This window comes from Neomonachus schauinslandi, chromosome 13, assembly GCF_002201575.2.
Source record: "Neomonachus schauinslandi chromosome 13, ASM220157v2, whole genome shotgun sequence".
NCBI lineage: Eukaryota > Metazoa > Chordata > Mammalia > Carnivora > Phocidae > Neomonachus > Neomonachus schauinslandi.
The window spans coordinates 795171-808555 of NC_058415.1; the positions used below are offsets into that span (position 1 = coordinate 795171).

Genomic DNA, 13385 nt, shown 5'->3' on the forward strand with positions numbered 1-13385 from the left:
CTGGCTTTGGCGTCGCTTAGGGAGAGGTCCCCCCGGGGCAGTTTGGCCACTTGGGAAGCCGGCTGTGCGGCGGGTGTCCGGCTGTGGCAGGCAGAGCCAGGCCCTCCCAGGCTCAGCAGCCCCAGCGTGGCAGCAGCGCTCCCCGCACTCTGCCCGGAGGTCTTCCCGCCTGCGAGGCACTGCGGGGCAGGCCCTGGACACATTCATGGTTCTGTGCGAGAGCGAGAGGGAGTTGTGTCTCCACGGATGGCTCCTCAGCCTGGTCTGCGAGGGAGCAGGGGAGCGTCTGCTGGAGCTGCGGGCCGCTAGGCTGATTGTGGGTGTGAGCCCTGGGCACCTGTGTGTGCAGACGTCAGGAGGGTGCTCAGGTGTGGCTGGGAGGTGCCCCCCGGCCCTGTGCACACCGGGCGGGTCCCTGCCTCCCCGGTCAGCTCTGGCCTGGGGTTTTGGGCTGGGCGCTCAGAGCTGGCCCTGCACTGGGGCAGGAAGCCACGTGCTCCTTCTGCCTGCGGCCCATGACCTGTCCAGGGCTGGCCGCGCTGGGCGGGGCCACGGAGCTGCCCTTCCACCCTCTGCCTTTGGAGCTGGTCTGACGCCGGCCGCTGCAGGTGCGGTGGAGAAGGCAGCTTTCATGCTCCTGTCCTGTTGTTTCAGGACCCCTGTGTCAAACCTGCTGGACAGGAAGGAGATTTTCAGCCAACCTCCCAGCCCCGCTCATGCTCACGGCCTGAGGCAGCCAACCCAGACCCCGAGCACGGCCGGCAGAGAGCCAAGAGCAGAGCCCTCCCTGGAGACCTGGGCGTCAGGTGAGTGGGGTCAAAGGAAGATTCTGGGGAATGGTGATCTCCCCTGGCTCCGTCCCCCCTCAACCCTCCCACGATTCCTGACTCACCTCTCCGCTATGACGGCGTCCAGGAGAGGGGGGCGGGGAAAGCAACAAGCAGCTCCAGGAAGCTTTGTGGCGCTGGGGGGGGGGGGGCGGGGGGGGGGGGGTTCGGGGGGAAAAGCCTGGGCCCCCGGGGCCCAGGGTCTCTGGATGGTGCGGGTCACAGTGATGCCGAGGGGGCCCCTCAGAACCACATCCCGGGGTGCAGAGCACCCAGCTGACCTGACCCACGCGCTCACGACGGTTATTTTTGTGCGTGTGGTTTAAATGTGTTGAGTGGCAGGTGGCTTCACGCTGTGGGATTCCTTCCCTCCTCCTTTCCTCCCTCTTTCCTTCCCTCTCTCTGTCTCTTTTTCTTCCTACCCTCCCTCCTTCTTTCCTCCCTCTTTCCTCCTCTCTGTCTCTTTTCCTTTCTTCTTTCCTTTTTTTTTTTTTAACATAGAAGAAACTTATTTTTAAAATAAAATGCTTTCCATTTGCCATTCCCCAAAGCCTGTCTGGACGGGACCCAGCTGGAGCTGTGTGGGCTGTTCGCACACGGCCCCCTCCCAACTCCACCCTTCTCTGGGGGGACACGCCTGGGGGCTGCGCTCTGGGCTGCATGCAGGGGTGGTCCATGCCTGGCTGGCACTGACCCTGCTCATTTCCCCCCACAGGCAGCCCCCTGACCAGCTCCCCACGGAGCTCAGGCACCTTAGCTGTGAGGATGGAGTCAGGAGGGGGCTCCTCAACAGCCCAGGCCCCCATCGCTGCCCTGGGGGAGCCGAACTCTGGGCCTGGCTACTCCTCCCTGGAGCTCCCGAGGGCAGACCCAGGGAAGCTGCAAGCACTGCCACTCGGGCCTAGAGCCCACGGCAAGGACCCCGACCCCAGGAGCCCTGGCAGCCCAGCTGCTGCAGGGAATGGCTCCCCAGACACGGGCCCTTTGAGGGAGCTGAACGGTGCTGCTAAGCTCCCCAACCGGGACAGCGGGATCGACAGTCCATCCTGCAGCATGGCTAGTGACCAGTTCCCCTGTGAGGAGGGCGGCGAGGCTGGCCGGGGCCCCGGAGTCCCGGGGCCGCACCTGGACGCAGCCCCAGAAGGCGAGGTCCTGCAGGAGGCAGCCGATAGCGACGTGGGCGAAGGCAGCAGTGAGGAGCCTGACCCCGAGAACTGCCCCCCGGGGGCCCCTGCGGACCCGGCCAAGGTAGGCCGCCCTCGCGTCTTGGGGTGGCAGGGGCTCTTCTGAGGGGTTGTGAGGTCAGAGAGGCCCGGCGATGGGTCGGCAGGGAGGGCAGGGGCCCCGGCACCTCAGGCGATGACCTCACTCCCAAGCCTAGGTTCTGCGTCCACACGGCACAGGGACCCCACCCCTGGGGCCATGGGGGTGGTCGCTCACGGAGCCACCACCACATCCTTTGCCAGGGCTGGCTGCCCACCTTGCAGAGCCCCTGTGTCATGAACGGGGAACCGAGGGTCACCATGGGGCGTGGCAGGGGTGGGAACGGAGCCCGGGCTCGGGAGCCGAGCCCCGAGCAGACGCCAGGAAGCAGCTGTGCCCATGGTGTGGCGGGTCTGCTGTGAGAGAGCCCACGTGCATCCCGACAGCATCGTGGGCTCTGGGCTCTGCACTGGGATGTGTGGGGACGAGGAAATGAAGCCGAGGGCCCCGGCTCAGAGACACCGCCTGTGCAGGGAGAATGGCGTCGCGACCGGGTCCCACGAGCAGCACAGGAGACGCCAGATCTACTGGCCTGGCGGGCGAAGGGCGGGCCAAGGGCAGCCTTGTGCCCGCACTGGTGTGAGCCAACTTCGGGGGGGGGGGGCGCATGTTTTAAGCTAGGTTTTGTTATTATTCGGGTATGGTAACGCCAATAGATCAGGGGACAACTGCCATGAAAAGAGAGTTTGTTACTTACAGTTCCCAGGAGGAGGGGCAGGCCAGGCCCCGGGGCCACCCGCGAAGGACCAGAGTGGGTCAGGGAGCAGAAGGGGTGGAAATTGTGCGTGAGAGCCTGTCTTGTGGTTTCCGTGGGAAGGAATGGGTAAAGCAGGGTGAGCAGGTTTAGGATTGCCTGCACAGAAGCTGTCCCAGATGTGTGGCACCTGGTCCTGGGTGACCAGGGCAGGGGAGCCTGTGAGAGCCCATGGAGGGGCTGGGGTGGCTCTGCGGAGGCTGGTTCGCGTGAAGGGCACACCACGTGGGTCAACAAGGACACAAGACGTGCAGACGTCCTACCACATAGAAACCGAGTGATGTGGTTACTGTGGGCCACACCACCCGTGGCTCTCGAGGTGGGCTCCCGGGGTGGGGGGAGCTCAGCTGGCTGCCCCGGTCTCCCAGGTGGTGGGGGCAAGTGCACACCCCAGGCCTGCTCCGCTCCTGCCCACACAGGCTCTGGGGGAAGGCCCAAGCCTTCGCGTCTGTAACGCAGAGATGCGATACTTCTGGGTCTGTCTGCTCCGTCGGGCACTGGCCCGTCCTGGCCATCGGGGTGAGGTGTGCACCAGGAGCCCCGGGGCCCTGTGCCTCCCTTCCCCCACACGGGAAGTCAGCCTTTGTCATGCGGAGGAGGTCCCAGCTAGTGCCGTTTTTTGTCACAGAGGGACGGTGAATCTTGTCAGATGCTGCTTCTGCATTGGTCGGGTCATCAGGAGGGTTTCTCATCGTGTGTTGAGCCCCAGAATAAACCTCCCTTGGTCGTGGTGTCCGGTCCTCCTCTGTACCGTTGAGTCAGGTTTGCTGATGTCAGTCTGCGCAGGGCTGTCCGTCGGCAGCGTCCTTCTAGGCTCTCTGCCGGCTCTGGCATCAGGGCGGCACTTAGAGGGGTTGGCTCCTCTTCAGTGTTTTGGGAGCATTTGAGAAAGATTGGTTTTAATTTTCCAGGGAAGCCATCTGGTCCTGGGCTTTTCTTTGCTGGGAAGTTTTTTTATTGCTTATTCAATGCACTCATTGTTGGTCATTCACATTTCCTGTTTCTTTATGTTTTCAGTCTTGGTGTGTTTCTAGGAATTTATCCGTTGATCTGGGCTGTCCATTTTTTTGGAGCATAATTGTTCACATCAGTCTCTCGTGATCCTTTTCATTTCTGTGATGTCGGTTGTAATGTTTCCTCTTTTATTTCTGATATTACTTATTTGAGTCTTCTCTGTTTCTTAGTTAATTTAGTTAAGGGTGTGTGAATTTTGTTGATCCCTCCAAAAAACAACTCTGTTCTGTTGATTTTTTCCATTGTTTTTCTATTCTCTGTTTCATTTATCTCTGATCTGATCTCTGTTATTTCCTTCCTTCTGACTGCTTTAGTGTGTGCTTTTTCTAATCTCTTGAAGTGTGAAGTTACGTCATTGATTTGAGATCTTTCTTCCTTTTTCACACACACATTTATGGCTACGAACGTTCCTCTGAGCGGCCTTTGCTGCGTCCCATAAGTTTTGGTGTTTGTGTTTTCATTTTCATTTCAAGCTATTTTTCTAATTTCCTTTGTGACTTCTTCCACCCTTCCTGAAGACTGCGTTGTTTAATTTCTACCTATCAGTGGGTTTCCCAGTTTTTCTTGTGCTATTAATTTCTAGTTTCATTCTATTGTGATTGGAAAAGATATTTTATATGGTTTCAACCTGAAGTTTGTTAATGCTTGTTTGGGGGCCTGATACGTAGACTGTCCTGGAGACTGTTCCATGTGCACTTGAGAAGAATGTGCCTTCTCCTGTTGTTGGGTGGAGGGGTCTGGGTCTGTGTGTCTGTTCACACACTCTGTCTGCCTCTCCTGGCCGGTACCATGCTGCTGCTTCAAAGTTTGCTTCCTGTATTTAGGACTTACAAGGTTTGGTGCATAAATACTTGCTTGAACTTTTTAAAAGTTTTTTTTATTAATTTAAGTCCTCTCTATACCCATCATGGGGCTCGAACTCACGACCCCGAGATCAAGAGTCCCACACTCTCCGGACAGAGCCTGTGAGGCGCCCCTGGTACCTAAGTATTTGTAATTGTTCTGTCTTTTCCGAGAGTTGTTCATTTTATCATCATATGATGTAATTCGTCGTATCTGGTAACGGTTTTTTACTTACAGTCTGTTTTGTCTGATACCAGTGTACCCGCTCCTGCTCTCATTCAGTCTCTGTTTGCACGCTGGATCTTTCCCATCCTTCCACTTCCAGCTTGTGTGTGTCCTTAAATCTAAAGTGAGTGTCTTGTGCACAGCATGTATTGGATGCTGTTTTTTAAATCCATTCAGCCAATCTGTGTGTTTTGATTAGGGAGTTTAATCCATTTACATTTAGAGTAATTACTGATAGGGAGGGACAGTTGTCATTTTTTTTTTTTTTGAAGTTTTCATTTTAATTCCAGTTAGTTAACATACAGTGTTATTTTAGTTTTGGGTGTACAATATAGTAATTCGACAATTCCATACATTACCCTAATAATAACAAGCAAACTTTAAAAAAAGTTTTTAAGGCAAGATGAAAGAGGTTAAGGCTAAATATATCTATAATGACCCAAAAAATGTGGTAAAGTCCCCTATTAAAAGAACAGTACTCTCATATTGGGTTAAAAATTAAAATCCAATGATGTGTTTCTTATAAGAGATATACCTAAAGCAAAAGGACATATATATCTTTTTATTTTATCTTTTATCAAGCATAGAGAAATTAAAAGTAAGAAATGATAATGTATTAATTTTAGGGAAGGGATGGTTGCCATTTCGATGATTGTTTTCTGCATATCTTATGGCTTTTTTGTCCCTTAGAGCCTGCCTTATTTTTCATTGAATTTTTGTAATGGTATGTTTTGATTCTCTTCTCATTTCCTTTTGTGTATATTTGGTAGATATATTCCTTGTGGTTACTATTGAAATTACATAAAACACCTTAAACTTAGAGCCTTCTGTCGCATGCGCAGCTGGCCTCTGTTTCCAGGGATTTCAAAACTCTGGCGCAGATCACGTCCCCAGTCGGGCAGACAGGAGCCAGCAGTCCCTCGGTGGCCCCCAGACCAGCCGGGGGACTGGATGCGCGGCTCACCACCTCATTTCCGTCCTGAACGGGGACCTCCAGCGTAGGGACTACGTCCCCCGTGGGCCACGCTATGGTGCCTGGGGGAAGGACACAAAAGGGCATGCCGGTTGCTGCCAGGTTTCCCGTTTGCTGGAATCCCCTACCGTGACTCGGGGCGGTAGCTTCTCAGCTCTTCTCTGGAGTTCTCACGGAGGGATTGTGGTCTGTACATTGTTGGTGCCATGTCCCTGGGGGAAGGGGGGCCTGTAGCTTTCTAGTCTGCCATCTTGCTGACGGCAGGCCACAGAATACTTTGATGTGGCTGCTGTGTGGTCAAGGTCTCAGGAGGGCAGAGTTGTCTCTGGGATGCAGAAGCTGTTTGGGGGGGTTGGCAGGAGCTGTTGTGCCTTCCCCAGAAACCTCCCCGAAAAGTCCATCTGTGAGGACTGAGCTCCCTGCCCCAGTGCTAGTGGCCTCCTCCAGCCCCCAGGCCCCCTGGTGGCCCCCGGTGTCAGACCCCGCCTCCCCAGGGCACCGTGTTTCTTCTCTCTGCAGTGCTCCGAGCCCCAGAAGCTGCTCCACATCGCCCAGGAGCTCCTGCACACCGAGGAGACCTACGTGCGGCGGCTGCACCTGCTAGACCAGGTAGCCCCCGGGGTGGGATCCCGCCTTTGTGCCAGTCAGAGGCAAAGTCCCAGGCTCAGCGCTGGCCGGGCCTTCCAGCCAGATTATGAGAGACTTCACACTAAAACTCAGGCGGCTGTGAGTCTCCTCCAGAAGCTCCTCCTTTTTGCTGTCTGAGCCTGGGGCTCTGGGGTGAAGGTCCTGTCCCGTCACCTGGGCGGGGGGGCTGGGGGGGGGATTCTTCCTGGCAGTTGCATTATCTGAGCATGTAAATGGCCTCTGGAAATCTTAATGTCCCCGTAGCAGCCCGGGGTTTAGGAGCACAGGAAGTAAACCTCAGGCAGACGCCCAGAGTTCTGCCAGATGTTCTGTTTGTAGCTCAGAGAGCGGAGAAGGGGCATCGGGACCCTCCAGTTCCCCTGAGAGGTGGGCGCAGGCAGGACGGCCTGTCCCCGTCAGCAGAGGACTGTGTCTGCCTCACCCGCAGTCCCTAGCCACGAGGGAGCTTGCTTTAAAACCGTAGGTTTGAGCCCGTTTGATGAAGCGGAGGTTTGTTAAGAAAACAGGAGGCCAGGGGCGCCTGGGTGGCTCAATCGTTAAGCGTCTGCCTTCAGCTTGGGTCATGATCCCAGGTTACTGGGATTGAGCCCCACGTCGGGCTCCCTGCTCGGCGGGAAGCCTGCTTCTCCCTCTTCCGCTCCCCCGGCTTGTGTTCCCTCTCTCTCTGTGTCTCTCTCTCTGCCAAATAAGTAGATAAAATCTTTAAAAAAAAGAAAGAAAGAAAGAAAGAAAACAGGAGGCCGTGGCAACCTCTCCCAAGGCCCGCCCCCCGCCCCGCGAAGGCAGCAGTAGCAGCCCCTCCCTCAGCGCCCGCTCCGGGGCCTCTGCACCCCCAGGTTTTCTGCGCCCAGCTGATGGAAGCAGGCATCCCTTCGGAGGTCACCACAGGCATCTTCTCCAACATCTCCTCCATCTATCGCTTCCATGGGCACTTCCTTCTCCCCGAGCTGCAGACGCGGATCACGCAGGAGTGGTGAGTGCGGCTCCTGGTTCCCGGCGACTCCGTCCCGCAGCTGTGTGGGATTCTCGTGGCCAGCGGCCTCTCAGTCGGAGTCCGTGTGCCTGAGAGACAGGCCCTGGCTCCTTCCCTGCAGGGTCCTGGCCAACCCTGACCCGCAGTGTCCCCATGCCTTAGCTTCTTCATGTGCACATCATAGCGACTTTAATACCCGCTCAGGCTCTGTGGGATCCGTGAACACCAAACAGCAAGTAAACAGAGCTAGCAGCTGTATTTTCCCTCCCCGTGTATACTCCACGTTTGCTTTAAAAACTGAGATTTTCCCCTTCCCAGGGCACCTTGGATCCTCCGGCTGCCCCCAGGGGCTGTCCTTCTGTCCCTCTGCCGCTTCTCCTCGTTCTTAGGGGAGGGCCCGCTCGACTGTGCGTCAGGATAATAAAACATCACAGGCGTGGCCCTCCACCCGCCATTGTTCACGATACGTGCTTCCCCCACTGTCCCCAGTGCTTTTTCCCTCTCTTCTCCGGCCTGACTTTGAGCCGGAGCGTGGGTCTCTGGGGCATTGGGAGCGTCAGGAGCTCAGCCCCTTGGGTCCCCAAGAGCCCATTCTCCAGCTGCAGCCAGGCAAGTGAGGGCACTGAGGCCAGGAGCCTTGACTAGCGGGCGTCCCTTCTCTTGCCCAGCCCAGTGAGGGTCCATGTCGCTTTGTGGGTCTTCGTGAGGAGCAGACTCCCCCTGCAGAGCAGGTTACACTGTGTCCCCACGGCCATTGATAACAGCCCGGGGCCCGATTGACCTTCTGTCCACACTTGCTAAAAATGGGTTTTCTTCTCAAGGCCCTAGAGAGACTCCTCGTGCACAGACTGCAGGGAAGGAGCCCAGGAAGAAGGCTGGCCCACTTGCCTTCGCAGGCAGCCTGCCTTCCGGGGACGTCCGCCAGAGCACGTTCTCCTGATGCCGCCGCGATGGCTTTGTGCACACACTCGCTTGCTTTCTGACGATGTCTTTAGGGTCGCTTCCCCTTAGAACTGTGGTTCCAAGGTCAAAAAACTATTGGTATATTTTATGCTTCTTGAAATTTATTCTCAAATCCCTGTGTGCGCTGATTTTACTACTAACCTGCTGCTTTCCCGTGACGTTGCCAGCGTCGCTTGTCCCATTGTTCCTGAAATTGGCTCCTCTAAGGGGTAACATGAGGCCTCACGGATTCTCTCTGATGCGCGGCCTGTCATTTGAGTGGTCGCATCACTACTGGCACCCCTGGCCTGGAGCCGCGGTCCTGTGCCCGCACGAGGGCCCACGTGATCCTCTCGTTTACCTCTGTGTAACACGCGGTTCCCCCCCCAACGATACAGGGGAGGAAAGTAAGGCTCAGAGAGGGTGACCGGTTTGCCCACCATCACACAGCACTGGGAATTGGGCCGCTGCCCCATGGATTCCGGGGGACGTCCCCGTCCCGCCCTGGCCCAAGCTGTTTCTCTGATGACCTCTCTCCCCCACAAAGGGACACGAACCCCCGGCTCGGGGACATCCTGCAGAAGCTGGCCCCATTCCTCAAGATGTACGGCGAGTATGTCAAGAACTTTGACCGGGCTGTGGAGCTGGTGAGCACCTGGACCCAGCGCTCACCGGTGTTCAAGGACATTGTCCATGGCATCCAGGTAGGTGGCCCGGCCGGCTGCACGGCACACACTGCGGTCCTGCTCGAGTGTGGGGAAATTCGGTGAAGCCACGGCACGCGTCCAGCTCTGCTGAGTCACTCGGGACACAAATCCTTATTGTCATTTCACGGGAGGGTGTGTGATCTGTGTCCTCACTGTTGGGCGGACTCTGCGACTCCCGCCTCCCTCCGAGGTGCCTCCCTGGCCATGCAGGCCTGTGGGGACCTGCGCGTCCCCCTTCTTTCTTTCCGCAAATAGCCCCTTATCGTCTCTTCAGTGTCGCTTTTCCTTATCAATTTGCCAGGTTTTTATACGTTAAGAACATCTTTTGTTATCTGTCCTGTATCTTACAAGTTATTTTCCCCGTTGATTTTTTATTTTTTAATTTTATTTTTGATGTTTCCCAAACAAAATTTTTGGTTTTTAAATAACCACATTCACCAGTTTTGTTTTTTTTTTAAAGTGAGGTCTTTTTTTTTTAAGATTTTTTAAAAGATTTGTCAGAGAGAGAGCACAAGCAGGGGGAGGGGCAGAGGCAGAGGGAGAGGGAGAAGCAGGCTTCCCACCGAGCGGGGAGCCTGACATGGGACTCGATCCCAGGGATGACCTGAGCCAAAGGCAGACTCTTAACTCAGTGAGCCACCCAGGCGCCCACATTCACCAGTTTTTTAATAAAATAACGCTTTTAAAAATCTTCAAAGTAATGCTTATAAATGCATTTTCTATCCCACGGTTAGATAATGTTTTCTTCTACTGATACGGCTTCATTTAAAAAAGATTAGACTTGCTATTCCAGAATAGTTTCCAGGTGGACTGTGGTGTGAGGTAAGAGTCCGGTTTTCTTTCTGTGACTAGTCAGCCTCTTGTTGCAACATCCCATGTACCCTAAGCGCTGTGCTCGGACATCACGTGGAGCGTCTTAGCACACACCATACATACACGTGTGTGCATGCGTGCATTCACACATACATGCATTCCTCAGTAGCCTTCTGCATTTCCCCCAGATCCTGTGGCCATCGGGTCACCCCTGGCTTCCTAGTTTGGAGTCCTAGATGCCCCCTGCGTCCCTCAGCACCCCATCCCTGCCCAGAGAGGACAGTTCCGATGCCGAGTCCTTCCTCCCCCCAGCACCCTCATCCCTGGTCTGGGCCTGCCCCGGCTGTGCGCACGGATCGCCCCCTCCAGCTTCCCAGGCTGTGCCTGTGGCCGACCCACAGCCCCGAGTGACCAGCGGGAACCAGGCTCGCACTGCCCGCGTCCACCACTGGCCCGAGCACCGGGAGGCTGGAGGTGTAGGCAGGTGCAGGTGTGGGGGTTGTGCCCCTGCTAGAGCATGAGGTGTGCCCCCCATGGTGTGCCCCCACGGTCTTAGGAAGTGCAGGGAGATACTTTGGAATTCCGTGAATATCCTGTTCCTGGTAATTCTCCCCCGGGAAGGATGGTTTCCGTGACAGCTGCAGACTGGCCTTCTCTGGCCCTGCTGTGTCCTTCGAGCTGGAGGCTGTCCCACTGTGGGCCCTGAGTGGCACGGGTGGCAGGCGGGGAGAAGCAGGGGACAGCGTACCCCCCCAGCAGGCACGGGGGACGGCAGGAGGGTCTCAACCAAGGAGCACGTGCGGGGCACCTGCAGGAAGAGGAGGCAAGCAGCAAGGGCAGGGTCCCCAGCGGGACAGCACGGAGCTGGTGCAGTGGCCGAGGGCCTGGGGAGCCTGTGAGCGGTGCTGAGCGCCCACCCCTGCCTGCACTCAGGGTCACACTTACATCAGAGTGCGCAGACCCTCTCAGAGCGGCTTCTAGGCCACGGGTCCCCCTGTTGGGAGAGCTCCTGGTGTCCAGGGAGGGAAGAGGCCCAGCCTCCGGCACCTGAGCAGTGAGCGAGCGAGTGGACGTGCGGTGTGTGGGCTACCCATGAGGGAAGTCGTCGCGCAAGGACTAGTTTCTCCTGCGAGGACCTGTATAAAGCCAGCATGGGAGGTCTGGGTCCTTGCTCCGTTGTTCAGTCTCTCCAAGCCTCGGTTTACCCTGCTGTAATGGGGTCTGTAGTCAGCAGGGTGCAGGTGCCGTGGAGGCCAGATACGGGGTGGGGGGTCCACACGTGCGTCTGCAGGTGCCACAGGCTGCCTGTCTCCCCGCAGAAGCAGGAGGTGTGCGGGAACCTGACGCTGCAGCACCACATGCTGGAGCCTGTTCAGAGGGTCCCACGCTATGAGTTGCTGCTCAAGGACTATCTGAAGAGGCTCCCAGGAGACGCCCCCGACCGGAAGGATGCGGAAAGTGAGCCCAGCTGCCGCCAGGCCATGGGGCTGCTGGGAAGTGGGAGCTGGGGCCCCTGCTGGAAACCCACGGAGAGAGAGGAGAGAGAGGGGCAGGGACAGAGTGGGGCAGATCGCCAAGTGCCCCCCAGGCACATCTCGGGAAGTAACTGCGAGGGGAAAACCACCTCACCCCCACTGCCATGTGAGGGGAGGACCCTGGTTCTGGGGAGGGGGCTGGATGCTGGCAGAGCTCAGGCCCCAGGAAGGGCCTCGTGGGGCTGGGGGGGCAGCATGTGGCATAGGGTGCCAGCCCCAGCAGACCCCCTCACCAAACGGACTGTGTCTGCAGGGCCCCACCTCTGCCCGGGCCAGGCCTGTGAGCAGCCCCGGACACCCTCAGGGAAGGGTGGGAGCAGGGCAGCCCCTGCCGAGGCCAGCAGGCACCCTGCAGCCTGACTCCACGTCTTGCTCCTGCAGGGTCCTTAGAGCTCATCTCCACCGCTGCCAACCACTCCAATGCCGCCATTCGGAAAATGGTGAGTGTGGGGCTCCTGGAGGACGCCCGAGGGCCCCACTGCAGGCACCCCGGCCGTGGACGGGGGCTCCACCGCGAGCCAGACAGGCCTGCCTGTTACTAGCTCTGTGGCTCCCTCTTAGCCAGCTCCAGCTGCTGGAACAAGATCCCACAGACGGGCTCACGCCACAGTGTGTATCTCACAGCTGGGTACCAGCAGCTTCCGTCCCTGGCGTGTGGGTGGGGCCTCCTCCTGCGTCTGCACGGCAGGCAGAGCGTGCTCCCTGGTGTCTGTCAGTGCTGCGACCCCATTGTGGGGTCCCCACCCCCAAGACCGTGACCTCGTCTAAACTTCCCCTCCCGAGGGCCCCACCTCCAGACACAGCGCAGAGGTGGAGGGGACGGCATCCCCTGTTGATGTAACACCTCCGAAGCCTGGGGTCTGCGGATGTGGGAGCGCTCCGGGAGCCCACGCCCTGTGGTGACCCAGGTGGCCCTGTCCCTTGTGTGGCCTGCACAGTGCCTGGGAGAATTTCTAAGTCCTCTCCCAGGATTACAGATCAGGGCCGGTCACAGGAGAATCCAAACTCCTGGCTTTACTGGGAAACCCTGTAAGCCCCGCCCCACAGCCTGTGCCCTCAGCCCTTCTCTAGGCCGCCACAGTCCCCACCCAGCCCCGGTGTCTCCCAATCCTGAGACCTATTTTCACACGGGCACTGCTGTTTTTTGAGAGGAAGAAAAGTGAAATATTTGTGTGACCCCACGTCTCCCAAACGTGAGAAACGAGAGGCAGCCGCTCACTTTAGCACGACCGTTGCCACGTGTGGTCCAGTCCCGTGTCTTCCTTAGCTGCCTGTCCCCAGGTTTGTTCTGGGGCCCCTGGGACAGACCAGCCTGAGATCAGGCCCACGGTGGGGTGTCCACTGCAACCCAGACAGGTCATGGTTCACTCTGGGTCCTTTCTGTCAAATTTCCCTTCCCACCTCCCCACGACTGAATCTGATGGAGGCCATAGAACTGCTTCTTGGAACCCTGTGGTCATGAGCCCCCGTGGAGCCTGTGGACGTTTGGGGGAGCGCCCGTGGGTTTCCATCTCTGAGGGGTGCGGACAAGGCCTGAGGCCTCCCCCCAGGGTGGACTCCTTCCCACTTGCAGCACACCTGCTCGTCGCCCCGTCCTGGTTCCCTGATTCCGGGCCACGCCTGCAGGGCGGGGTTCCCCTCACCCCGGGGTCCCCCTGCGGCCGCCACGGGCCTGAGGCTTGTCTCTCTCACAGGAGAAAATGCACAAGCTCCTGGAGGTGTACGAGCGACTGGGTGGGGAGGAGGACATCGTCAACCCCGCCAACGAGCTGATCAAGGAGGGCCCCATCCAGAAGCTGTCGGCCAAGAACGGCACGGCGCAGGACCGCCACCTCTTCCTGGTCAGGCCCCGCCCCCGGCTCCCCCCC

The 13385-nt window shown here is 57.7% G+C and overlaps 1 protein-coding gene across 1 annotated transcript in view; it reads left to right on the forward strand.

The window, feature by feature from the left end:
• Positions 1–761: 761 nt before the first annotated feature.
• The window catches only part of FGD3 (FYVE, RhoGEF and PH domain containing 3), a 38360-nt gene continuing 25736 nt past the window's right edge, over positions 762–13385 (forward strand). Inside the window, exons 1-8 of the mRNA XM_044920729.1 lie at positions 762–806; positions 1543–2075; positions 6419–6508; positions 7384–7520; positions 9010–9166; positions 11302–11440; positions 11899–11957; positions 13212–13358. Coding sequence (XP_044776664.1) covers positions 1593–2075; positions 6419–6508; positions 7384–7520; positions 9010–9166; positions 11302–11440; positions 11899–11957; positions 13212–13358 — 1212 coding nt within the window. The 5' untranslated portion in view covers positions 762–806; positions 1543–1592. The remainder of the gene's footprint in view (positions 807–1542; positions 2076–6418; positions 6509–7383; positions 7521–9009; positions 9167–11301; positions 11441–11898; positions 11958–13211; positions 13359–13385) is intronic.